The 27,832-nt window shown below is 47.8% G+C and overlaps 1 protein-coding gene across 2 annotated transcripts in view; it reads right to left on the minus strand.

Moving 5' to 3' along the window:
- bcr (BCR activator of RhoGEF and GTPase) overlaps positions 1 to 27,832 on the minus strand; it is a 43,944-nt gene that overhangs the window by 3,404 nt on the left and 12,708 nt on the right. Inside the window, exons 3-23 of one of the 2 annotated variants that reach the window (XM_061262623.1) lie at positions 23,842 to 24,023; positions 23,013 to 23,117; positions 22,540 to 22,725; positions 20,037 to 20,144; positions 17,336 to 17,396; positions 17,157 to 17,209; positions 16,592 to 16,723; positions 10,121 to 10,242; positions 9,515 to 9,680; positions 8,777 to 8,896; positions 8,563 to 8,638; positions 8,332 to 8,436; positions 7,325 to 7,399; positions 6,973 to 7,070; positions 6,519 to 6,650; positions 6,008 to 6,067; positions 5,040 to 5,149; positions 2,333 to 2,472; positions 1,228 to 1,362; positions 680 to 785; positions 249 to 411 (exon numbers count right to left, since the gene is read on the minus strand). In XM_061262623.1, the coding sequence (XP_061118607.1) occupies positions 249 to 411; positions 680 to 785; positions 1,228 to 1,362; positions 2,333 to 2,472; positions 5,040 to 5,149; positions 6,008 to 6,067; positions 6,519 to 6,650; positions 6,973 to 7,070; positions 7,325 to 7,399; positions 8,332 to 8,436; positions 8,563 to 8,638; positions 8,777 to 8,896; positions 9,515 to 9,680; positions 10,121 to 10,242; positions 16,592 to 16,723; positions 17,157 to 17,209; positions 17,336 to 17,396; positions 20,037 to 20,144; positions 22,540 to 22,725; positions 23,013 to 23,117; positions 23,842 to 24,023 (2,435 nt within the window). Of the gene's footprint in view, positions 1 to 248; positions 412 to 679; positions 786 to 1,227; positions 1,363 to 2,332; positions 2,473 to 5,039; positions 5,150 to 6,007; positions 6,068 to 6,518; positions 6,651 to 6,972; positions 7,071 to 7,324; positions 7,400 to 8,331; positions 8,437 to 8,562; positions 8,639 to 8,776; positions 8,897 to 9,514; positions 9,681 to 10,120; positions 10,243 to 16,591; positions 16,724 to 17,156; positions 17,210 to 17,335; positions 17,397 to 20,036; positions 20,145 to 20,485; positions 20,586 to 22,539; positions 22,726 to 23,012; positions 23,118 to 23,841; positions 24,024 to 27,832 lie in introns of those variants that run through there. The other variant, XM_061262624.1, reaches the window with a different exon arrangement.

The following is a 27,832-nucleotide window of genomic DNA, read 5'->3' on the forward strand; positions in this document are numbered from 1 at the left end:
AAACATAATAATATCATCTAAATCAAAGAGAGCTATGCCACAATTGTATCCTGTAATGACTGCCGTACTATTCTGGATAAGGGTGTCTCCTAAAAGAATAAACACTACTACTACTAATTCTATATACAGTACTATATATGAAATATCCAGCTCTGATTGGCAATCATATTCTAGTATCATTTATTAATTATTTATGACCATTATTGATCGTGTATTGATTGAACAATAATGCTGGACAGCAGTGTTACCTGTGACATCACCTCCAGGGACCAGCTGTCGCCCATGCTGATGGGCTGCGTGGGATTGGTGGGGATCTTGCTGTCCTTCTCTGAGGGGCGCAGCAGGGTGGGCCCAAACACTGTCGCCAGATTGTGCAGGGACATCTTGTTGACGCTCTCCTTCTCAGCCACCCTGTGAGGGGAAACCGAGAAGGTCGTCGCTATGGCAACGCGTGGGGGATAGTGCCCGTCACATACGTGGACGAGCGGGACAGCGAGGCTGTGCCAGGGCGGGGGGGGCGGATTTAAAGCTGTTCCAGTAGGTGGAGGGGATTGTGAGGCTGTTCCAGCAGCCGGAGGGGATTGTAAGGCTGTTCCAGCAAAGGGAAGGGATTGTAAGGCTGTTTCAGCAGCAGGAGGGGATTGTAAGGCTGTTCCAGGAGAGGGAGGGGGTAGTGTACCTCTTCAGGTGGTCGAGCAGGAACAGGAAGGTGAGCAGGTTGGGTTCTGGCAGTGACAGCAGCAGGTTCAGCATGCAGCTCTCCTTCGCCACGCTGTCTGACAGAGCTGAGGAGGACACAGAGCGGCTTGGAGCGTCATGCGTACACAAGTGACATCATATCTGACTGTACTGAAATATGACAAATTAAAAATACTACCGTGTGAGTATCTGTGTGTATCTGTGTGTATCCGTGTGTGTGTGTGTGTATCTGTGTGTATCTGTGTGTGTATCTACGTGTATCTACGTGTATCTGTGTGTATCTGTGTGTATATCTATGTGTATCTGTGTGTGTATGTATCTGTGTATCTGTGTGTGTGTGTGTATCTATGTGTATCTGTGTGTGTGTATCTATGTGTATGTGTGTGTGTGTATTTATCTGTGTGTGTGTGTGTGTGTGTGTGTGTTGTGAGAGAGAGCTCATGTATTGGCTGAGACTGGACGGTACAGTGCTGCTGCTGTGGTGTGAGGTCAGAGGTCAGAGGTCAGAGGTGAAAGGCGGGGACTGACCGATGCCGCCAGCGAAGTTGGCATACAGCTCGTCGGTGAACAGGGGTTCCGGAAGCTCACGGAAGTACAGTTTGAGCGTCCCGGCAATGGCATTCACATCCATTTCACTCATCAGCACAGACACGTCCCTGTTATCTGCAGGGCGTAGAGCCAGGGTTACCATCACAACCTGCAGAGTTACCATAACAACCTGCAGAGTTACCATCACAACCTGCAGGGCCCAGAGTCCCCGCCTTCTACATGTCTGTTCGGCAGAACGGAGCTCTTCCTGGGAAGCTGCAGATGGCATGCCACACGTCCTATATGCAGCTGGTCCGCTAATAATAATTTCTTATAATTTATTATTTGGCTGACACTTATCCAAAGTGACTTTCGTGATTAGACTAAGCAGGGGATAATCACCCCTGGATTATTTGATTGATTGGTTCATTATTTTAAAAAAAGATGCTGCATCTCAGTGATGTGCTCTCATACACACTCACACACACACACGCACACATTTAATTTAGGAGGTTGGAAGAGCATCGGAGTATGGGAGAGACACACTTCCCGACCACCTAGTCTCCTGTAGTCAAAAGGTTTCACAAGCGTGCTAGCTATTCTAGCTATGAATTCATATGACAATATGTGGTTGACACGTCTCCAACCCTGCATATGCTGCATGTGGGAGAGAAGGTTTAAGGTGACAGATGCAAAACCAAGGAAAGGAAAGAGACTGAGAGCAGTATGGGATAGTGAGCCGTGGTCACTCTCCTGTCTTGGCCTCTACACAAAGACTACAGAGCAGAGGTGGGCAAAGAGGGCTGTATCCATTTCTGGATTTCATACCAACTTCTGGCCTTAATTACATAATTAGCATCTTATGCCATCTGACATTTTAGCTGCAGTACATTTCTTGATGTGCATGAATGACAGCTGAAGACTGCTCTTGTGTCCCCCTTTTTACTGTGATCCAATCTCTGAGTGAACCAGTGTTGGTAATCGGTGGAAATAAAAACCTGCATACACACTGGCCCTCCAGGACCAGTGCTACAGAGTGACTGAGATAGAGAATTGAGAGGGGTTTTTGTACAGACAGGGAGCTGATGGGCGGGGTCATACTCACTGGTGTCGAAGGCGGCTTTCAGGGCCTGGATGTCGGTGGCCACGCCCGAGACACGGTAGATGCCAACTTCCTCCAAGCCCCGTCTCTCTATCTCCTCCAGACACTGCCGCACGATGTAGGGGACTTTGGAGCGCTCACGCCTGACACACACACACACACACACACATACACACAGACACACACACACACACACACACACACACACACACAGAAACAAGCACACACACACACACACACACACACACAGACACACAGACACAGAAACAAGCACACACACACACAGACACACAGAAACAAGCACACAAGCACACACACACAGCCACACAGACACACACAGACACACAGACACACAGAAACAAGCACACACACACACACACACACACAGAAACAAGCACACACACACACAAAAACAAACACACACGCACATACACACACAGGCAGAAACAAGCAAACACACGTACAGAAACAGGCACACATGTACACACACACAGACACACAGACACAGAAACAAGCACACACACACACACACACACACACACACAGAAACAAGCACACAGGTACACACACACAGACAGAAACAAGCACACACACGCACAGAAATAGGCACATATGTACACACACACACAGACACACACACAGAAACAAGCACACACACACACACACACACAGAAACAAGCACACAAGTACACACACACAGAAACAAACACACACACACAAACACAAATAAGCCCACACACACACACACACAAAAACAAGCACACAGGTACACACACACACACAGAAACAATCACACAGGTACACACACACACAGAAACAAGCACACGGGTACACACACACAGAAACAAGCACACAGGTACACACACATGCACATAGAAAAGATCAGAACAGAGTGCACAACAGACCTGGATAAAACACGCAGGTGTAATTCAAGGTGTGTCCAGCAGGTGGGGCTGCACTACCTCAATTACGTACAGAGGGTTTGCAGCAGGCCTCCAAATGCTAGGATTACCTCATTCTCATTGTCACCGTGGTAACCCCCACCACTTTCTCAGCATGTTCTACAATGACGTAATCTCCCCTGGCCAGATTTCACCTATTTCAATGGTGAAATCTCTGGTGCTTCGGTAGGCCTGTCGCCAATATCTCTCACAATGTTACTCTGCTAACACTTATATAACATTTATATACCTGTTAAAACATGAAATTACTAAAATATACACTCACTGAGCACTTTACTAGGTATTTATTAAACATATTTTTTATATGGTCAGGCATTTAAAGTCCCACTCAATAATTTCCACAGAACGTTCAGTTGCTTTTCAACAAAGATGACGTGGATGGCTAACTAACTACCTTGGTGGATCATGGTAGTATTTAACATCTTGTCCTGGCATTTTGGTAACCCTGGGCAACAAATGTGATTCGCCCACTGAACTCTATGATGCTAACTTGTATTATATTACTGTTATTTAGCCGTTTTTTATCCAAAGCGACTTACAGTTGATTAGACTAAGTAAAGGACAATCCCCAACTGGAGCAATGTGGGGTTAAGGGCCTTGGTCAAGGCCCCAACAGCTGTGCAGATTTTATTGTGGCTACACTGGGGATTGAACCACCAACCTTCCAGCTTCCAGTGATGTACCTTAGGCACTAGGCTACAGGCAGCCCCCAAAAACTGCACTGTTACTGTGAAGTTTGCTACCATGGCAATGTCAAGTACACTTGAGGTAGTTAGGCATGGTTCATTTGGCCAAACACTACCAAACTATTCTTTCGACATCCTGCTCGATGGGTGAGTGAGGACTCCAAAATGTACCTTATATAAACCAATGAAGAACGAAACAGGGAAGACAGAAGATGAACAAGGAGGTAGTGTTGGTCTGCCACTTACTTTAAATACTTAGAATTGTCCTTTTGAAGTGCTTTTTATGAGGAACTTTGCCGTTATTTTTATTAGCAGAATAATTCTATATAATTGTAACATAGCACAGTCTTTTTCGCTTGTTATAAGCCATTAGCAACTGAAATTACTGAGTGGGCTTCACTCAATGCTGAGAGCTCACTGTATTGTATTGTATTGGATGGTATTGAATTGTATTGTATTGTACTGCATTTCCTGGCACTGTATAATTTGTCATATTGCTCACGTAGGGCCCCGGTGACTATAAGCCTTATTAAAATGTCTCCACTTGCAGAGGCGTTGGTACGGCTGATAATCTCAGCAGAAAGACCATTGCAGCTGCTCTGTGCGCAGGTTACTTTCTGCTTTTAGAATAAAACCCAGACACCTCCCTCCCAAACTCAGCAGCTCTGACGCCTGTCCCTCCTCACGTGTTACCCCCCAACCCCCCCCTCCTCCCCACGTGTTACACCCCCCCCCCCCCCCAATAATTGTATTACCTCTTCTTCTGTACTTGGTTACAATAAGCACAATATGAACATGGGACTTCTATTCTTCATGACATGCATAGCTGTTTCTCATCATTTGGCCTAACAGGGTAAATAAGCCCTCCGAACATGAAAAGCACCAAATTAAGAAAAGGTCGGCGCTCGTAAAAATTTAGGGATTTCAATTGTGGTTGGAACGAAAAACCTCCACACACAGGGGTCCGCCAGGACCGAGGATGGGAACCACTGATCTAACGCCATGTTGTTTTTACAGTCCGTACGCCCCAGCAGCGGGGGTCATGGCGGTCTCAGGACGTACTTGGTCACGGCGGAGATCTTGATGCCGAACACGCCCATGGGTTTGTCTGACGACCGTCTCTTTGGGCTCAGCTCGCGGCTGGTGAACTTCATGGAGATTTTCACCTCAATCTGTGCGGACGAATGGAAGAAACTCACACACCCAAACTCTATACAACGCCTTCGTAGAGTAAAGGCTGTACAGCTCCTTCTGGATACTGCAAAATGCCATAATTGGTATGAAACTCTAACAGTTGACATTGTTGGGAATTTGGTATTGTGTATGTGTAATGTTAATGGTTTAATTCTGTACTAATGGTTTGAAAGCATTAGCATATGTAGTTCTTAAAACGGTGTTTATAAGTCTTATGAAAGGCTAAATATATGGAGTTTTTACAATAGTGTTATACAACTATAATGTAGGATCCCTGTATGTAGGAAACATACAATATACATGAACAATTGTGACTATATTTCAGAGTAGAAATATAGTTTTTAAGCTTTTAAACGTAAAATGTCAAAGTGAGAGTAACACAAGTTGTACGTTGTTTGGAGGTTAGCCAGCTTGTGTCACCAGTCATCAGTCACCATGCAGCCACACAATCATGACCACTTGCGACCGGTTTAATGTCTGGGCTTTCATGATTTGTATTTCTCAAAGTCAAATTAAACAGTAAATTTTCAGAGTAAAAAAACATAGTTTTAAAGGGTTCATACATAAGGTGACAAGGTATAGCCCCAGAGTTTCGTTGCCCAGTGTTGGTAGTCTCCCAGCGTCACGTAACTACCATCTCGCGACAAAACTTTTCTGATTTGGTGTCACTCAAAATGAAATGGGACACAACTCCCTTGATATTTGAAGTAGGGAGATAACTCTGGTATCGTTAGAAAGCTTATGCTATTGCTAATGCTATTTGGAGTGAATGCAACTGGTTTTGATACAGCAGGTCACATATACAGTACTGTGTGCCAAGGCCCCGGGATCCTCACCGCGCTCATGGCGATGACGGTCCTCTGCCAGTCTTTGCCCTGCAGCGTCTGTGGATCCAGCTGAGCGGGAAATAAGGCAGGTTACTTCACCACCATCAGTGCTGAGCACTTTAAGACCCTAACACTGCACCTGGATCAGTACTTTTCCCATAATGCGGTCAGTGCAGAGCACTTTAAGAACCTAACACTGCACCTGGATCAGTCCTTTGTCCACAATGCAGTCAATGCTGAACACATTAAGACCCCTAACACTGTACCTGGATCAGTACTTTGCCTATAATGCGGTCGGTGCTGAACACATTAAGACCCCTAACACTGTACCTGGATCAGTCCTTTGTCCACAATGCAGTCAATTCTGAACACATTAAGACCCTAACACTGTACCTGGATCAGTCCTTTGTCCACAATGCAGTCAATGCTGAACACATTAAGACCCTAACACTGTACCTGAATCAGTCCTTTCTCCAAAATGCAGTCAATGCTGAACACATTAAGACCCCTAACACTGTACCTGGATCAGTCCTTTGCCCATAATGCGGTCGGTGCTCTCCCCGTCCTCCTTGTTCAGCTTGGTTCGGCTGTAGTTCTTCTCGTAGCAGAGCAGCCTGAGGACCTGAGAGCCCTCCAGCTCGATCTCAAACTCCTGGGGGAGAAACGCGGACATCAATGCCTCAGAGGACAGCCTTTCAAAACGGACACATCCCTGTGCGCACACTGTGTGTCAAACTTCAGTCCTGGAGGGCTGCAGTGTCTGCTGGTATTTGTGGTTTCCTTTAAATCAGCAGCCAATTAAGGCCTTGAGAACAAGGTGTGTGGACTCGTTAGCCGATTGAACACTTTGACATGTATCCCTCGTGCTGATGCACACCAAAAACCAGCAGACACTGCGGCCCTCCAGGACTGGAGTTTGACACCCTGCCTTACAGCGATACTTTAACATGAACACGGTGGGTCGGGGGGCTCACCTCGTTCCAGTTGGGTTCGGTGGTGTACCTGTACACCCTCGTCTTGGCCTTGTTGGTGAAGTAGCCAAAAGAGTCCACCTCTAAGGCGCAGTACAGATCTGCTCAGAGAGACATGGAGAGACAGGGAGAGACAGGGAGAGGAGAGACATGGAGAGACAGGGAGAGACATGGAGAGACAGGGAGAGGAGAGACATGGAGAGACATGGAGAGACAGGGAGAGACAGGGAGAGACATGGAGAGACAGGGAGAGGGTTTCAGAGAGCACACCACCAGAACAGACCCACAAGCAGAGCATTTTAAAGTAAACTCCATGAAAAAGTGACAGGCTGTTTGATGCCGCTGAGGAACATACTGAGGCTCTGTTTGAGTCCGGAGGCAGAGTGCACGATCACGTTCAGGAAGCCGTACAGCCCAGGAGACTCAGCATCTGCAGAGGGAGGAGAGGGGTCAGGGAAGTACATAAACACACACTCACACACACACACACATACAGGCACACACACACACACACACACACAGGCACACTCATACACACACACACACATACACACACACACACACACACACTGGCATGCACACACACATACACAAACACACAGACACACACACACACACAGGCACACACACACACACACACACACGCACACACACATGCACACACACAAGCACACACAGGCATGCACACACACATATGCTTTCCTACAAAAACACTGCACAGGAGATCCTGATCCTGTTTCCATGTATGAATTTTTTATTGTACCGTACACTCTGTGATCAGGGAAAGTGCTCTGTTTAACTCCATCCACCCTGAACACACCCATGCATGCCCATTCATTGTGCATCTTTGTGTGTGTGTCTGTGTGTGTGTGTGAGTGTTTGTGTGTGTGTGTGTGTGTGTGTGTGTGAGTGTGTGTGTGTGTTTGTGTGTGTGAGTGTTTGTGTGTGTGTGTGTGTGTGTGTGTGAGTGTTTGTGTGTGTGTGTGTGTGTGTGTGTGTGTGTGTGTGAGTGAGTGCGTGTGTGTGTGTTTGTGTGTGGATGTAGTATATGCATATGCATGTGTGACTCTCTCATACATTATTTGTCAGACAGCTGCATGCTGAAACGGCCCCCAGACCCATTCATGGTTCACTGGCTTCATAACCGAAAGCCAGCAGAAAAAGCTCCTGACACAGCACAAAGCCCCCCGCAGAGGCAGCCAGAGACATGCAGTACATCCTGTTCTCTTTGTCTCTCTCTCCCTCTCTCTCCCTCTCTATCCATCTCTCACCCTCTCCCTCTCTCCTCTCTCTCTCCCCCCTCCCTCCCCACCTCCCTCTCTCTCTCCCCCCTCTCCCTCTCTTTCTCTCTCTCCCCCTCACCTTCTCTGTAGATGCTGAGGGGAATGGGGTGCACGGTCTGCTGTTTCACACAGGAGCTGGTCAGCATCTGCAGCTCCAGTGAGCTCAGGGTGGCGCTCTTAAAACCTGCGGGACGGAGTCACAAACCACACGCTCATTAGAAGGTCCAGAGTTGACGGGAGCCCGGGTCACAAGGTCGCCCGTGCGGCAGCTGGCTGTGGAAACCTGCAGGGGGCGCTGTGGGACACCTACACTTCTTCTGCTGCTCCTGAATCGCCTCCCTCCACTCCGCACGCTCGTAATCCGAGGAGATCAGGAACATGTAGCTCTGAAAAGCACACGGAGCACAGCGTTTATACAACGTTCACACAGCATTTATACAATGTTCACACAGCATTTATACAACAGTCCCACAACGTTCAGACAGTTGATTAATATGATTAATGTGTGTGTGAGTGGCCTGTACCTTGCCGCTCCTGCTGTGCACTCTCAGAGGCATGTATGGGGAGGACAGCAGCAGGAGGGATTCCTGCTCAGAGAGCTTCTTCTTCATCCTCTCAACCGCCTTCACCCCTTTACTGGCCGCCTGTGGAGACACGGCATGCTTACTGCAACTGCAACACGCTTAGCACAGCTGCAACACGCTAAGCGCAGCTGGAACACGCTTATCACAGCTGGAACATGCTTAGTGTAGCTGCAACATGCTTAGCACAGCTGGAACACACTTAGCAGAGCTGCAACACACTGAGCGCAGCTGGAACATGCTTATCACAGCTGTAACACGCTTAGCACAGCTGTAACACGCTTAGCACAGCTGCAACACGCTTAGCACAGCTGGAACACACATAGCACAGCTGGAACATGCTTTGTGTAGCTGCAACACGCTTAGCACAGCTGTAACATGCTTAGCACACGTATAACCAGCTTAGTGTGGCTGTAAAACAATTAGCACAACCACACCAGACTTAGTCCACAATATACTTAGTGATTCTACAACATGACTCGCACAGCTGCAACACACTTGCACACTTGCATGGCCAGAGCACACAGAGTAGCTGCAACATGCTTAGAACAGCCACAACACACTTAACGCCACAGCATGGTTAACATAGCCTCAACACACAACATGCTCAACACTGCTCCTTCAGTCAGTCCAATCTCCATGGAGGTCCTGTGCATCCACCCCTGTGGGGGTGACACACACCTTCTCTCTCTGAATCTCAGCCTTCAGGTGGGAGATCTTGGCCTTCATGCCGTCAATCTCCTCATCTGGGACCTGGGGGACGGGCGGAGCATCTGCCTCCTCCCCCGCCTGGAAGGTGAGGTCACACAGTGGGATGTACCACTTACTGTCATACTGCAGGCTCTTCCTGCAGAGAGAGAGAGAGAGAGAGAGAGAGAGAGAGAGAGAGAGAGAGAAGAGAGAGAGGCAGAGAGAAAGGGAGAGAGAAAGGGAGAGAGAAAGAGAGAGGCAGAGAGAGGCAGAGAGAGAGAGAGAAAGAAAGAGAGAGACAGAGAGAGGCAGAGAGAGAGAGGGGGGAGGTAGAGGTGGGGAGGGACTTTGTGTTTAATTGGGAAGTGTGCAGATTTTATATACAGTAAGAGGACAAGCAGAAATGATGTTGAAGAAAATGGACAAGAGGTTCTATCCTATAAACCGGGGTGCGTGACGGTTTACATAAAGGGCAGGATCTGTTTAAGAAATGTTTTTCTTACGGTTTGCAATAAAAAAAAAAGGGGGAGTCTGCAACGTATATATATTACGCCTTCTGCCCTAAGAGAGCGGGGAAGGCCGAACAGACGCCCTCACCCCGCGGTCTGTTTCTTCAGCTTGGCGCAGAGCAGCAGGTCGTTGAACAGGAAGATGTGACGCAGTTTGCGCGCTCCCTCCACCTGCTCCACCATGAAGCTGTCCTTCAGCAGCTGTCTGTTCTGAAGAGGGAACACAAAGCCTGTTAGGTACCCACAGCCATCAATGAGCCAACCAAGCAATCAACCAACCCATCAATCACCACTACCCGTCCAATCAATTATGCCCTTTCCCAATCAACCAACCAACTCAGCAATCACCACTACCCGTCCAATCAATTATGCCCTTTCCCAATCAACCAAACATTCAAGCAACCAACTCAGCAATCAACTAACCAACAAACCAAATAATCAACCAGCTAATCGAGCAACCGATTATTTAACGTCACCAGCCAACTCATTAAACAGGGAGCCAACCACTTAATTAACGAGCCGATCAAGTGAACTATCGACAAATAATTAAGCAAACAGCAAATATCAAAGAACCAATCAGCCGGTGAGAGAAAGAGAAGGCAGTGCGTTCGGACGGATATGCTGAAGAACACAAGAGGGCAGTGACGTGTCATTTCCAGCTGAAAGCACCTGAGCTGCTGAACCTCGGTGACTAATTCTGACTTCTCCTGTGGGGGAGGGGGGAGGGGGGGAGGCAAACACAGTGACATCAGCTGAACACGTAGGGCTGCAGGTGATGACCTCACGGCAAGCTCGTCCAATCAGGGCCCTGATGTGCGTGGACGGCATCACCCTTGAAAGCACCTCTAACGTCCTCAGCAGCGCCAGGCATGCTGGGAAGTGATGCTGACGTCTACCACCCCCCTCCCCCTCCCCCACCTGCAGGCGGTCGGAGGTTCCTTAGTTTGTCATGAACACCGCACTCTCAGAGCTAAAGGTACGGAAAGTGCCAATGCTTACATAAAATTGTACCTAGAGTCAGCGATATATAATATGTGTATCGATAGACCTATGGACGTAATTATGCCAGTAAATCATTTTCATAAGTGGGCTCTCTGTGCCCTAGTTGGACCTGCGGTTGAGGCTTGTGCTGATGATTATTTGTCAGTGTATAATAAAAGATTATAATAACAGCCCGATACACTGCACTCTCAGAAGTAAAGGCATGAAAAGTGCCTAAAAAGGTACAAATGCCTATAGGTACATACAACTGTGCCCCTAGCCGGCCATATATAATTCATTTGTATCTTTTTTGGCTTGGAATATGAACACATTTGTACTCAAAGAGAACATTACTGCACTTTCAGGGTACATTTGGGAAATGTGATCCTTGAAGAACAAACATGTACCTCTACTGTCACATTATTTGTGAGTATGAGATCCCTGTTCTATGACACCCAATTGAGAGAGGTGTGAGATGTGTGGTCCTTTTTTGGTCCCCATTTTGTTCAGTTCCTTCTTTTCATTTGTCATTGGTGTTATTCTCCCACACACTGCCTTTGTGTGCTACATGTATTTCATAATGCAGAATGACAAGATCCCCAACAAACCAGATAAGAGCAACCAGATAATCTCTTTCTGACATGCGCACATACTGTATAACACACATAAGCATTTCTCTCTTTCAATATTTCTGGTGCACAAACACACACACAGGTACACACAGACACACACGCGTACATTCAACATAAATTAAAGGTCATTCTGACACTCCCCCCCCCCGCCCCCTTTTAAAGTCTTTTTAAAAGAACAGCTGTGAAATTATCATTACTGGTGAATTCTAGGGGGAAAATATTTATTTATTTTTCTCATCTGCTATATTATTAGGGTGTCATCTGGCCTATGTTGTAATATTGGGGGGGTGTAACCCCCCATCCCCCCATAAATTACATTCTTGCCCCCAAGTGCATATAATATATATAAATTTCAAATTTTTCCCTTTTTCTCCCAATTTGGTAGCCAATTGTACCCTATCTAATCCAATTAGTGTTAGCTAGGGGATACACTGCCCACGCCTTCTTCAAGCCGTCTCGTCTCATGCTCGTGACCGTGACTACGAGGCGCCCGGAGCGCACTCTTGTGCGCGGCGATCCGCTAACCCTGCCAAGTCCCTCCCTCTGGAGCAGCGAGCCAATTGTGCTGCTCCACGAGAGCCGGCCAAACTTGGCTTTTGGCAGGGAATTGAACCCCGGCCCTCAATGTGCAACTGCAAGGAACTGCAAGGAACTGCAACCGCAAGTCCGCTGAACCTTAGCCTGTTGCATCACCACAGATCTCCGTACTTGTTCTATTTCTCATTACCATTGGTGGATATCTGTTTTAATATCCCTGCTCACAGTCAGGAGAAGATAAACCCAAGAGGCAGATCTAGAGTTGAGAGCTGCCGCAGCCTGCAGAAAATGCTCTAAACCGCCGCCATCTCTGTGAAGACCCCATGGAGCTAGCATATGCTACTACCAACTCGCTTCCAATAGCTGGCACGATTCCTCGCTTGAGACAAATCCAACACGACTGAATGTCCAGAACCACCATGGAGTGATGCTCCAGGCCAAAGAATGCACATGAAAATATTCAGACTCACGCCACGGCGGTTACAACGTGGGTGTGAATGCCGAAGCAAAGCTCTAACAGACGCTGGGTCCGCGGAGGCTGAGAGTAAGCCGCAGCTCTGGGGGACTCTCCGTGCAGCGGAGGGATTTGTCCGAGCCACAAACACGGCTTCTGATTAAGGCTGAAATACAACCGTGAGAAAATGACATCAGTCTCAGCCGCGCTGAAAGAGCAGAGAACTATGGGAATGTGGAGGGGCTTAAAGCTGCTGACTGACAGTATTACACACACACTTACACACACACACAATTTCACACACATAGACACACACACACACACACACATACACATTTCACATACACACACACACACTGATAACGCATTCACACACACACAGATCCTCTCTTTCAGACAGACAAGGATACACAGATCCTCTCTCTGACGCACGCACACACACACACACTCACACACAGATCCTTCCTCATTCGCACACACACACACACACACACACACACACACACACACACACACAGACTCCATGTTGGCACTGGCGGTCCTGTCTATGATGCAGTAATGCATAATACCCCAGATCAGCCATCAGATTTGGAGATTAAGGTGGATTACAGCATCCCCACCCCCCAGACCCCCATGCTTTTTTTGTTCGTTTTCTTCCCATATTGGCACCCAACATAGAGTTTCCCCACCCTAATTTGGAACTTCCAATTCTATTGCAATTCTATTGCAGCCGCATGCACACTTAATCTCCACTGCCGATTCCGGAGAGTGTCGACATCTGTTCTCCTCCTAAACGTGCGGTGTCATCGCACCACAGCCCAAAGCCGAGCTGGCACAGGGTTGAGGCGGAGGAAGACTGCTCATGTGCGGCTTTAGCGTGGTGCCAGAGGTGCCCGATCGACCAGCAGGGGTCGCTAGAGAGATGAAACGGAGCACTCCCGTACCTGAGGGGCGAGGCAGGTGCCAGTTACGCGTCTCCCTATAGAGCTCCCGGCACTGCACTGGATGTGATCAGAGACCTTGGGCCTTAACCCCATGAGCCACCCAGCAACCCGCATGTTTTACTGCAGCACAATTACAACAGCAATGAGCTGAGCACAGACAAACACACACACACACAGCCAGAGACACACATACACACACAGGCAAACACACAAATACACAGTCTGAGACACATATATGGTATGCAAACACACACACACACAGCCAGAGACACACATACACACACACACACACACACACAGGCAAACACACAAATACACAGTCAGAGACACACATACACACACAGGCAAACACACAAATACACAGTCAGAGACACATATATGGTATGCAAACACACACACACACCCACACACACACACATACACACACACAGTCAGAGACACACATATGGTATGCACAGATACACACACACACATACAGTCAGAAACACACATATACACACACAGGCCCACACACAAATAAACAGTCTGAGACGCAAATACACACAGAGTCAGAGACACACATACGGTATAAAAACACGCACACACATACACACACACAGTCAGAGACACATATACGGTATGCACATGCACACACACACACACACACACACACAGCCACACATCTGCACAACACTAACACACACAGCTCCCTCCCTCAGGCTGTCAATCTGCAGTCAGAGTTAAAACCGTGCTGTCTGGTCAGTATGCGGAAAAAGAGAGGGAAAAACAATGAAATAAAGGAGTGAGTCATCGGGCAAGCTGTCTCAGCCAATCAGCCGACATTTCACAAAGGGGGGGGGGGGGTGTCACATTGGTATTCTTTCATAATTGCACATTTTAATGCGCAGGGGTGATTGGGGGCAAGAAGAAGAAGAGGAAGAAGAGGAAGAAGAAGAAGAAGAGGAAGAAGAGGAAGAGGAAGAAGCAGCAGCAGCCGGAGGATGGCGATTACGCACCAGTGGGTGATTAAGCAGCTTCCGCAGGCTGAAGCCTCGCATGTTCACACAGCGTGCGCTCCAGCAGAGATACACTTACACAACACTGAATCACTTTAAACATCAATGCAGAAACTCACACACTTTAACAACACTCTCTCCTGCAAGAGGGTGTGTGTGTGTGTGTGTGTGTGTGTGTCTCGACAGAGGGAGAACCAGCCTGGTTCAGCTCTACAGTGGGAAAGGGGTATAATGAGCCAGCCTGGTTCAGCTCTGCAGTGGGAAAGGGGTGTAAGGGGCCAGCCTGGTTTACCAAAAAGCCAACGCCTCGCCTCAAAAGACATGCTTTAGCGGTGATGTAATCAGTCAGATCGTTGCACACGCCTCTTGCTTCATAATAATGAGCAGCGCTCTGAAGAGGCAGCATTAGCTATTTTTAGTCATGAGGCACATTTCTGCTCGGCTTCCCAAATTCATTCTGACACGTCCTGCTCGTTATGACTCTCAGCACTTCCTGTGGCTGTTGTACTCACCCCCCCCCCCCACCCCCATGAGAGATGAGGTTGGGTGGGGGGGGGGGGGGGGTTCTCTCTGCCTTGCTCTGATGATGTCACTATGCCTCGTCCTGTCACACAACAGCCTCCTCCAATCACAAGGCGTTCACATCACATGACAAGCTCCTCCTATCAGTGTGGGAGTACAGAGACAGGGGAAATGATTGGCCATCCTCTAGGACCAGCCCAGGGCTCAGCGGTAATTTACACCAAGTGCTTTCACATCCAGCTTCTGTGTATCCCAAGGGCAAGGCCACAGAGTAGGCAAGCTACGACCTCCCCTGTGACACTATGAGAATAGTCTTCTGAATTACCATCACACTGACTGTCTGCTCTAAACGGACACACAGCCTCTAACACACATACACGTGGCAAAAGGTGCAGGACCAGACACACTACACAAAGTGTTATTAAGGCATCAATAAATGCCTCGATAATTTCTTGGTTAATGGTTCATAAATGCAACCCAGCATTACATTAATGGCATTTGGCAGACGCTCTTATCCAGAGTGACGTAGAACAAAGTATAAGTGGGTCTAGACTGAAGAGCCCCTCCTCCTTATGAATAATAAATGAAAGACTGTTTACTGGGAGAACTAAATAAAATGCAGGGCAGACATCAGTATTCATTATTCATAAAGACACACATGCAGATCACAGCAGGTGATTCCAATATGGTAATTACTGGAATAGTAAACAACCAAAATCATGTCACCGTCCAAATACGTACAGGCTGCAGAGTGTACACTATGTCCAGTAACAGGGCTTGCTTGAGAGAGGGCTGGCATCTGCCACACGCGGGCTACTCTGCCCATGTCTGTTCTCTTGAGTAGCCACACCAAATACTGTATATATTTCAATCTCCCTCAAAAAGGCAGTCGTCATGTAGTCATGGCCCCCATCTCCGCGCCCCTCCTCCGCTCTGAAACCTCCACTCCACATGCTGGCGCTCTCATAGGGCTATTCTCCCGCATAAATGGCTCAGGCGGTAAGAGCAGTCGTCTGGCAGTCGGAGGGTTGCCAGTTCCATCCCACCCTGGGTGTGTCAAAGTGTCCCTGAGCAAGACACCTAAGCCCCAAATGCTCCTGACATGATGGTTGGCGCCTTGCATGGCAGCCAATCGCCGTTGGAGTGTGAGTGTGTGTATGAATGGGTTAATGAGAAGCATCAATTGTACAGAGCTTTGGATAACATTAATGGAATTTTGGCAGACGCTCTTCTCCAGAGCAACGTACAGTTGATTAGACTAAGCAGGAGACAATCCTCCCCTGGAGCAATGCAGGGTTAAGGGTCTTGTTCAAGGGCCCAACGGCTGTGCGGTTCTTATTGTGGCCGCACCGGGGATTGAACCACCGACCTTGCGGGTCCCAGTCATTTACCGCAGCCACTACACACTCAAGTACTGTTTTACAGTCCCAGACCCGCTGAGAGGCGTGGCCTCTTCCGTGTGGACCTTAACCACTACGCTACAGGGGGCCTCACCTCCCCCTTCCTGGCCTGCCGGTGGGGCGTGTTCTCCTCGTTGATGCTGGACAGGAAGTTCTGGGAGATGCGGAGGGCGTCCTGCAGCAGGGCGTGGTCCGGGTGGCTGGTGGGGGTGTGTTTCAGGAGGTCCTGCCCGACAGGAAGACACACGTTACGGCCTGCACACATTACTCCCTGCACACATTACTCCCTGCACGCATTACGCCCTGCACACGTTATGCCCTGCATGCATTACTCCCTGCCCCTGAGTACACGTGGTTCAAACTCCTCAACAGCTAACACATATTTGTATACACATCTCTGACTATCATTGATTAACATTTAGAAATTAATTTATCATGTTTTCATGATCACCTGGAGCACTTAGCCAATTAAACCACCCAGCAATGCCCCTGCAGTGTCCTCAAAATCAAGCGCAGCCAATTAACCTACACAAACCCGCCTGTGCAATTTTTAGGAAAATATATATAGTGTATACAAATGAGAGTTGATTTAGTTAACTCCTTGTTTGCCAACAGTTGAAAGCAGAAAGCAGGAAACACAGAAGGGCACTCCCACTCACATGCAGAACCAGCGTGCTCCGCGTCACTCGGTCCACTGGCTTATACAGCAGAGCTGCAGGGGACAGAACACAGCACCGCATTACACCAGCACAGGACCAGAGCCGCACCGGCAGAGCGAGTTCTCCGTGGCTGTTTTCCGTAAACGTACAGCGGTACGGGTTGTGTTGTGCGTACTTACTCTCCAGTGAGGTTTTGGTTGGCTGTTCCTTACAGTCTTTTGTCTGCCTGACCTTCAGGTTCTGCAGACATAGAAATGATGTCATTAGAGAGAATGATACTTTCATACACTGATGTCATTGTGCTAGGTATGCCAGGAAAAAGGTCAGGTTGTCCTAGGGGGGGGGAGGCTGATGTCAAAAGATAGGGAGCTAATCATGCCGATAGATCATTTCTTTAATCTATTTTTAGGTGCCTTCATTTTATTTGGCTTTAAGTGTGTTTGTGTAGGAAGAGAGCACGAGCCAGAGCCAGAACGCAAGCGTCTCATGCCAAAAGCATTAGAGTTGGCAACCCTGCATTACAATAATCTAAGCGAGAGGATACAAATGCGTGCATTACAATTTCAGCAACAGCCATTTTTAAGTTTGGTTGGATTTTTAGCAATGTAGTGAAGATGAAAGGAGGCTATCTTAGTTATGGCCTTAATGTGGGGCCAATTCAAATGAAAGGGAGATTTTCAGATGCCTGTGTTTGGCCATCAGTTATATTAGAATTTAAAAACTGAAAAATTGCAGGCAGCTCTGTTTTAATTTCAACTAGGCCAGTTTAAGAGATGGGAGGGGTAATAAGGTGCTTATGAGAATACACAGGTGAACATTATCAGTATGGCAATGAAAGTTGATGCAATATTTCTGGATAATATCCAGTGGTATCTTATAAATAGAAAATAAGAGAACTAGAACTGATCCCTCAGGTATACCAAATTCTATTGTAGAAGAGTGGGAAATGATATTGTCATAGACATATCGAGTCGTATTTAGTAAATAGGAGCAAAACCCTCTCGGTGCTAACCCTGTAACTCCAATATACTGTAATTCTCTAAACATTCCAAACAAATGATGTGATCCACAGTTTCAATGGCTGTCCTGGAGTAAAATCCAGCTATGACCAGCTTGAAATGACCAGCTGTTTCCAAACGTAGCTTGAGCTGGTCAAACCATGTTGAGTATGGAGCTGGTCTGAACTGATCAACCAGCTACCAGCTCTTTCAAAACCTAGCTTGAGCTATTTTTTTTCAGCAGGGTGCACTTAGGTCCAGTAATAATAATATTTGAGGATGAATTAGAATGAACAGCAGTTGGTCGTCTGAGACTGAAATTGATCAAAAACATTGTTAGTGGTAAAGTAAATAGAACATTGATTTGCTATGATCCTTTCCAGTTTTTTTTTAATCGAAAAGGGAGGTTTGAAATGGGTCTGTAATTATTAATAACGTCTGGGTTAAGATTTGTTCTTACAGAGGAAAGTGTCAGGCTAATGATATTGAATGAGCATTGGAGTACTTAAGATTGGGAATAGCTCTTAAAATTGTTTAGTTATGATAACATAAAGCATGCGGGTAGTGAAATTAAAGCAATTACTAAATTAGTAATGGTCTAAAGGGAGATTGTCTCAAAATGTGATGAAGTGGAACTAGCCTTCGTTGGACTCACTGATAAAGGACATCAAGGGGTAACCGGATCTCTGTGTTGCCATGATCCCAGAGGCTGGGTTATACTGCTGATCATGTTTCTATTTTAATCAATCTTGTTGAGAAAGAATTCCTTAAAATCATTGTCACTCAACGGAGCATTGTGAAAAAGATGGTATTCTGTTATAAGTTTTAAGTTGTAAGTTTTAAGTCTTATTGGCATTACATATGTGCATGAAGTATGCCATTTTAGTTGCTGAGAGAGTGTGTTTATAATTAGACAATCATCCCATGCAAGACGATGATCTTCTAACTTTGTCGCACACCACCTGTGCTATAGCTTTTTGCACATCTTTGCATGATTATATCATGGTGCCAGGCTCAACCTATGACAACCCACATTTTCCAGTTTTTACCCCGTATAATGGCACACATTAGGATGATCTGGACATACAGATTCATTGCATTACTTTACTTCCATGTTTTCATGTAGTGGGTGGGTGGGGGGGGGGGCACTACAGTATAAGTGTTTGTCTCCCAGGCAACAACTGTTGTCATGACGATGCTCAGACAGAGAGAGTAGGTTGTGGGGAGAATAGAAGCAGGGGCTTAATGAAGGTAGCAGAACAGAGAGCTCTGGTAGGTGTGTACCCCACACAGAACAGAGAGGTCTGGTAGGTGTGTACCCCACACAGAACAGAGAGGTCTGGTAGGTGTGCAGGGTGTGTACCCCACACAGAACAGAGAGGTCTGGTAGGTGTGTAGGGTGTGTACCCCACACAGAACAGAGAGGTCTGGTAGGTGTGTACCCCACACAGAACAGAGAGGTCTGGTAGGTGTGTACCCCACACAGAACAGAGAGGTCTGGTAGGTTTGCAGGGTGTGTACCCCACACAGAACAGAGAGGTCTGGTAGGTGTGTAGGGTGTGTACCCCACACAGAACAGAGAGGTCTAGTAGGTGTGTACCCCACACAGAACAGAGAGGTCTGGTAGGTGTGTACCCCACACAGAACAGAGAGTTCTGGTAGGTTTGCAGGGTGTGTACCCCACACAGAACAGAGAGGTCTGGTAGGTGTGTAGGGTGTGTACCCCACACAGAACAGAGAGGTCTAGTAGGTGTGTACCCCACACAGAACAGAGAGGTCTGGTATGTGTGTACCCCCACAAAGAACAGAGAGGTCTAGTGGGTGTGTAGGATGTGTACCCCTCACACAGAATAAAGAGATCTAAACCCTGACCCCATTTTACCTCAGAGATTTCAGCAAACTGCATGTTGGCCTGGCAACACTTCTCCGCCGTCTCCACGGCGACCTTGTAGTTGTCCACGAAGGCCCGGTACAGGCCGAGCTGGCTGGCCTGGGGTGAGAAGGAGGAGGGCAACCGTCAGCGGCCATTTTGGTGTTTCCACAAACACGCCCAATGGACCAACGTTCCAGCCACAGGAATGCAAAATGGAACCCAAAACGCCACCATTGGCAGCGTAGGTACACACCTAAATAACTGTCACCACACATCAGTTAGACTCATCTACACAATATTCTTAGCATTTACATTTCTATCTCCCTAATATTGTACCCCAAATCATTTAAATTTGACAAGGCTTATGAATATTATTAAGGCGATGGATACTGTGAGAAAAACTAATATTAACGTGTGTAATACTGTGGCAATGGAAATTCTGCGGAGTCACACAGCACCTGGCCTTTCTGTTCCAACCTGGAAGCATCACTTCAACAGCAGAAAGTACAGAAGGAGCTCAGCGGCTGATTGTCTGGTGGGTGTGTAGAATCTGTGATTGTACTCGTGTATACAGAACAGAACAAAGGCCTGGATCAACATCTATCCATTCACTCACACCTAAGCTAAACGTGTTCATTTTTTACCTTAAGCAAGAATACTTTAGCAAGTTCACCATTAAAATGTACTCATTCAACAGCATTTGGTAAAAAAAGGAGGATATGCTAATGGTAATCGAGCAGTTCAGTACTTGGCTTTAAGAAAAAAAAACACTAATATTTTTTAAATATATTTTTGTCATTGACAAAAAAAGCTATTTGCAAACTAAAAACCGCAAACATATTTATTAGCATGTTGAAGTTAGGTTGAAAATCTGATTGAAATAAATTACATAAATAAATTACTGTTAATATCTCAACCGTGAATAATATTTGCTAACTACTTGCAATATTGAAACTACAACAGCAGTCGCATTACAACAACGTCATCGCCAGACACGTCAAGTCTTTGTTGGCAGATGAAAGACGGTCTTCTGCTGTTTTGACCGCCCTAAGACTTCCATCTAGAGGCCAGACAGACAGCAGCTGCTCCTAGGAAGTGCCTGGTCAGAGAGGGGGAGGAGAGCTGGCGGGTGTGTGCGGCCTGATGACGACCAGGCTACGCGGCAACTTTAGATGAGCTACAGAGGCCTGATGGCAGAGGTAGGGAGGTGACATTAATGTCATTTAGCAGACGCTCTTATCCAGAGCGACGCACAGTTGATTGGACTAAGCAGGAGACAATCATCCCCTGAAGCATTGCAGGGTTAAGGGCCTTGCTCAAGGGCCCAACGGCTGTGCGGATCTTATTGTGGCTACACAGGGGATCGAACCACCGACCTTGCGGGTCCCAGTCATGCACCTTAACCACTACGCTACAGACAGGTAAGCCCCACACATGCAGGATTTCATGTGCGTCCACAGTACCGGCTTTCATTAGCCTGACGCAGGCGTGTTTCTCCAGGGACCGGAGGGGGTGGGGCTTCCATTGACGGGCAGGAAGGCCCAGACGCGGCAATCTGTGCGGTGACCTACGGAGGACCTCGTCACGTCGAAGAAACACGCAAACGAGGCGATGCCCTGACGCGGGACAACGGCGAGGGTGAGGTCAACCCCCCTGGGCGCATGCTACACCCCCCCCCCCCCCCCCCCCGAAACCAGCACCGCCACTTTCAGGCCTGCTGCTGTTGCCATGGCAGCAGGTTAGCGCTTTACCGGAGCGGTGAGAGCGGTTCTGAGAGAGCGTTTAAAAAGCTCATTTTGCTATCCAAACTCTGCCAGTGCTGCGGGGCAGCACATAAATCCATCACTCCCTGTTTGAACACCTAATCACTTCTCCCTCATTAAAAAATAAAACTACAGAGAGAATTCATGTGACGGGGAGTCCGCTACGTTCTGTATCGTGCTAACGCTAATCGCCCAGAGATATACACAGCAAGTGTTCACTCCCACATCCATTCATTCACCTGCTCACTCACACTCACACATTTACTCTCTCATATTCACTCACACTCACTCACACTCACTCACACTCACTCATTTACTCTCTCATATTCACTCACACTCACACATTTACTCTCTCATATTCACTCACACTCACTCACACTCACTCACACTCACTAATTTACTCACTCATATTCACTCACACTTACTCACACTCACTAATTTACTCACTCATATTCACTCACACTCACTCAGTCAAATAATGATTTAGACACCAGTAAAATGATTGCAGATTACTGTGAAAGCATCTATTTTCAGAAATATACTCTCCTTACATGTGATTGTATGTTTTTGTTCCTAACGTGAAAGTTTCACCGTAAATTCTCAGAGATCTGCAAGAGTGTTGTCAAATCGTACTGGCATCCAAAGAGGTAAGGAGCTTTGGATATATATTCTTGACCAAGGACAGGCTGCATTCTCAGCCAATCACAGACAGACATGTGAGGGAGATGCTCAGGGCTGTCAGTGCGTACCAGTTTGTGGAAAAGGTCGCCCACACACTGGTGGTGGTTCCACTGTTGCACTCTGGGTAGGAGGCCATCGTAGAACTCCTTGTGGACATCGTAGAGCTCAGGCACTTTGTAGAAGATGGTGTCGATCTGGGGGAGTGAGAGCACGGGCTGGGAGGTGCTGGCAGCTGCTCTCAAAGGCTTCATGGGCTGAGAGAGACAGATAACTACATTACCCACAATTCCATGTACTAGGAACACACACACAAATTAACACACATTAACACATACACACACACTGTGGTTTTTAGTGGCTTCATGGGCTGAGAGAGACAGATAACTACATTACCCACAATCCCCTGTACTAGGAACACACACACACACACATTAACACATACACACACACTGTGGTTTTTAGTGGCTTCATGGGCTGAGAGAGAGAGAAATACATTACCCACAATCCCCTGTACTAGAAACACACACACACACAGACTCACCAGTAACAGCGCCTCCAGGTGGCTGAGGTAGGTCTCCTCACTGGCCAGGATCCCTGACAACACCCACTTCCTCATCTCCAGACCCTTCTCCAGGTCTAGCTCCGCCTGGAAGGTACACACACCCATTTACAGCTACAACCTACTACTGTGTGTGTGTGTGTGTGTGTGTGTGTGAGTGAGTGTGTGAGTGAGTGTGAGTGTGTGTGTGTATGTGTGTGTATGTGTGTGTGTGTGTGTGTGTGTGTGTGAGTGTGTGTGTGTGTGTGTGTGTGAGTGTGTGTGTGCGAGTGAGTGTGTGTGTGAGTGAGTGTGTGTGTGTGTGTGTGTGTGTGTGTGTGTGTGTGTGTGTGTGTGTGTGTGAGTGTGTGTGTGGGGGAATGAGTGTATTTTATGTAAACGCATTAGATTTCCATATGTATGAAATGTGCTATACAAATAAACTTGAATAAATCGGGTGTTTTATTTCATTGTTTGACCGCCATTAACTACTGGATGGCTAACAATTTTATGCAGCTCAACTCAACAGATGAAACAAAAGTTCTGGTTATTGGCTCTGCCAAGTACGATCTCTATGGCTAAGCTGAGCCTCAGGTTCGCTGTGGACAGCTGTTATCCTGGTCTGCAAGTGGTTCAGAATGCTGCTGCCAGGCTCTTATCAAGATCCGATAGATGGTCACACATTACCGGGGAGGGGCTCTGTGGGAGGGGCTCTGTGGGGAGGGGCTCTGTGGGGAGGGGCTCTGTGGGAGGGGCTCTGTGGGAGTGGTTCTGTGGGGAGGGGCTCTGTGGGGAGGTGTTCTGCAGGGAGGGGCTCCGCGGGGGGGCTCACAGATTTGGAGGACTCCAGGGAGCCGGAGGAGAGGGTGTCGCGGCTGCTCCTGCTGCGGGAGCTGAGGCGGGGGGAGGAGCAGGGCGAGTCGTCGATGTACGGCATCATGTCCTGGAAACGCCGCTGCTCCTCCGCCCGGTCTGCATCGTAGTACGGAGGAGGAGTCCCACCCAGTGGGCCGTCTGAGGGGGGAGACAGAGAGGGGGAGAGAGGGAGGAGGAGAGGGGGAGAGGAGGAGAGGGAGAGGGGGAGAGGGGGAGAGGGGGAGAGGAGGGGGAGAGTGGGAGATGGAGCAAGTGAGAGAGATTGAGGGAGAGGGAGAGAGAGGGAGAGCCAGGGGATGTGAGAGAGGGATAGAGAGAGAGGGGGAGCAAGAGAGGGATAGAGGGGGAAAGAGAAGGATAGAAAGGAGGAGGTCAGTAGGTGCCAGAGGTGAATGGCTCTATGAAAGATCAGCTTAGTCTCAATCTCTCTCTCAAAGACACGCACACACACACGCACACCCACATGCGCACGCACACACAGACACACACACGCCGGCATGTTATTAACTATGCTCCACCCACCCCCGCCACTGGTTAATCTGCCCAATTTCAGTGTAAAGCATGTACCATTCATCCACAGAGGAAAAGACCACTGTTAACATCCCGGCAGACACCAGCAGCTATAGACCCAGCAGAGAGCAGAGGGGGGAACGAAAGAGAGAGAGAGAGAGGGAGAGAGAGAGAGAGAGAAAAGGGATGGGGGGGTCTGGTTGCTGTGCTCCTGTGCTGCAGGTTCTATTAAACCCCACAGAATAAGGGGGCGGGGGTCATACCCTCCTGGGAGGGATGGTGTGGCGGGGGGGGGGGGCGTCTGGGTTAAGGATGAAAAACCTCACCCTGCTGCTCCTGAACTGTCAGATCCAAAAATCTAATTTACAAGCAAATGACCTTCAGCAAGGCAAGGAGAGAACAGCGAGTGGTCGCAAAATGAAACGCGACAGAAAACCGACTGAAAAACGGACATTTCGACGGCGAACGATGACAAAGGCCAGAGTTCGCTATGAACTTTATACAAATTGTGAGTTGAAGAGATTTCGAGTCCTATCCATTAGATAATGAAGAATAAAATTCCTACATCTTTTCAGAGTTTCCCCCTCAGAAATATTACAATAAAGAGAAATCAAGCGCAGAGACGGCTGCAGCACAGTCGCGTTATTAGACTTTAATTACACAGAGCGGGGCTGCAAAGTGCTCGGAATGAAGATTGGTGATAATAGTCATAATTAAAACAGGACATCATCAAGACAATACTGAGAACGCATGAAGGCTCATTGAATTTAGAACAATGCGAATCTCAGGAATAGCTATTCACCGCACACCCAGCATATCTAGCACAGGCGAGTGTAAACTCAATTTGTGGATCAAAGCAAAATAAATTAGATTTCATGCTCGCTTTTGCGGAAAAGGTATTCGGAGGGTGAAAATAAAAAGCCTCGAGCTTTGTCTCGGCTGTTTCTTAGTGGATTTTTTTGTTGTTGCTTTTTTTGGCTATAGATCATTAAAATCGGTAGATATGTTAATAAGTTGAATGAGAGGAGAGGAAGTCTGGCGCGGGGGTTGTGGCACTTTAACGGAACGTGCTCCATATTGCCCCTCCTCCTCAATGCCATCATCCCTTCCACACACATAGACAGACAGACAGACAGACAAGCAAGGCAGCACCTTGGATATGGTCACACACAATCCCACCTGCCCGTGTGTGCTGTACTGTAAATCAACAACCTGCAGTCAGTTCCCCCTCCGTTTCTCTCTCGCACGCTCACTCTCTCACACTCCTTTGTTTCCTCCTTGTTTCCACTCTCGCTGTCTTTCTCTCCGTCTCTCCGTTTCCCTTTCTCTCTCCATCTCTTTGTTTCCCATTTTTTTGCTCGTCCTGCCCTCTCTCCGGCTCTCTCCTTCTCGGTCTCCCCAACTCTCTCCATCTGTCTCCCCCCTTCTGTCTCTCCCACCCTCTATCTCTCTCTATCCTCTATCTCTCTGTCTACATCCTTATCTCTCCCCCTCCCTCCCTCCCTCTCTCAGTAAGGTAGCTCCGTGCTACGAGAGCAGTCTGCTGGTTAATCTGCGCATGCCACTGGGGGGTTTAATCTCCATGACTACCCGCACTCATTCAATTACCCCAACGCCACGGAGAGAGAGCCAGATTTAGATGTCATAGCTTTTTCTCTGTCATTATAACATTTTTGTGCAAACTCTTTCCTGTAATATTTCACGTGGGAGGCCAAGAGGTATGGAGGCTCTGAGTCAGCAATCAAAGATGAACCCTTTGGCTGCAAGGTCATCAGGATCAGGGGTCAGGGGTCAAGGACACACTGAGAGGTAAGGGCCATTGGGGTGGGGGGGGTGGGGTGGTGGGTGTGTTTCCATTTCTGTAACTGCTCAGGAAATCAAACACTCACTTAGAAAATCTGTTAAAACACTAAAAAAGCAGCAATCCACACATACGTACATTAGCTGTAGTCACAATACAGCTGCTATAAATCTCGCTGCCTGCCCAGTGAACTAATTCAGCAAAACAAAAAAAAGAGGCTTGGGACTCAATCACTGTACACCAACTAAAGTGCTCATATATGATTAACTGCACACAGGCACATTTCCATTTATGCACATGTACACCATGACTGACATACAAGCAATTTACATTTAACTGCATATCATTACTGTACACATGCCAATTAGATTTAAGCGTATGCACACCACCACTATACACAAACCATTTTGATTTATCGTAAGTGCGTATTATTACTGGCAACAAGCCATTGAGATTTATGCGCACATATAACATTAGTGCACACAATCGGTTTGGTTTAAATGCTGCATAAACTGATATTGTATACCATTACTGTTGTATACTATTACTATAATATACTATTACTGGTGGTAGTCCATTTGGCATGCACTGCCTCTATATGAATTCACTGTGCCAGTTGGGCGCCTGTTCATAGCACCCAGTGTGGTACAAACCCACAGCCAGAAGCCATCCAGTCAGATTTCTTGCACAGGTGAACACGGCTGGCTGCGTGGGGGCATAACAGAGAGGCGGGGGCGCGTTCAGTCATCTGCTCACCGAGGGGGGCATCGGCAGACCCGGCGGGGGTTACTGGGGCGATGACCGCGAACAGCAACAACAACCAGAGACAAACCCCTTATCACATGCAAACAGGAGGAAGGGATGACAGGGAAAAATGGTAATCTCCCGCCTAATAATCCTGCTTTGTTTAGCAGGAGATTAAAAATTTCCCCTGTCATCTGTCTCTCTCTCTCCCTCTCTCTCTCCCTGTCTCCCTCTCTCTCTTCTCCCTCTCTCCCTCCCTCTCTCTTCTCCCTCTCTCTCCCTCTCCCTTTCTCGCTCTTTCTTTCTCCCTCTCTCTCTCCCCCTCTCTCTCTATCTCCCTCTTTCTCTCTCCCTCTCTCTCCCTCTCCCTTTCTCACTCTCTATCTCCCTTTCTCTCTCTCCCTCTCTCTCTCCCTCTCCCTCCCTCCCGCTCTCCCTCTCTCCTTCTCTCTCCCTCTCCCTCTCTCTTTTCCCTCTCTCTCTCCCTCATCCTCCCTCCCTCTCTCTCTCCCTTTCTCTCTCTCTCGACCCTCACACTCCGTTCTTTCTCTCTCACACTCTGTCTTTTCTAAAAAGGTTTCTGCAGACTTGGCACCTCTGTTCCGTTTCACTCGTGAGGGTCGTGTCCTTGGTTACCTTGAACACAGGAAGCAGCCTCCATTAAAGCCCTCTGATTGGTTGGCAGCAGTGAGCAGAGAGAAGGTCAGATTGGGGGTGAGGACAAGGGGAGTGCTTTTGGACCACAGTCCTCTCTGGGGAATGAATGTAACCCCCACAGCATGCATTCCTCCCCCTTCATGGAGAGCGTGTTGCCTAAGCAACGGCATGATGACAGCAGTCCAGCCAAACCCCCCCCCCCACAGAAAAAAGATATATGCATTTTTGATTTAAA

The sequence above is a fragment of the Conger conger genome, chromosome 12 (assembly GCF_963514075.1).
Source record: "Conger conger chromosome 12, fConCon1.1, whole genome shotgun sequence".
NCBI lineage: Eukaryota > Metazoa > Chordata > Actinopteri > Anguilliformes > Congridae > Conger > Conger conger.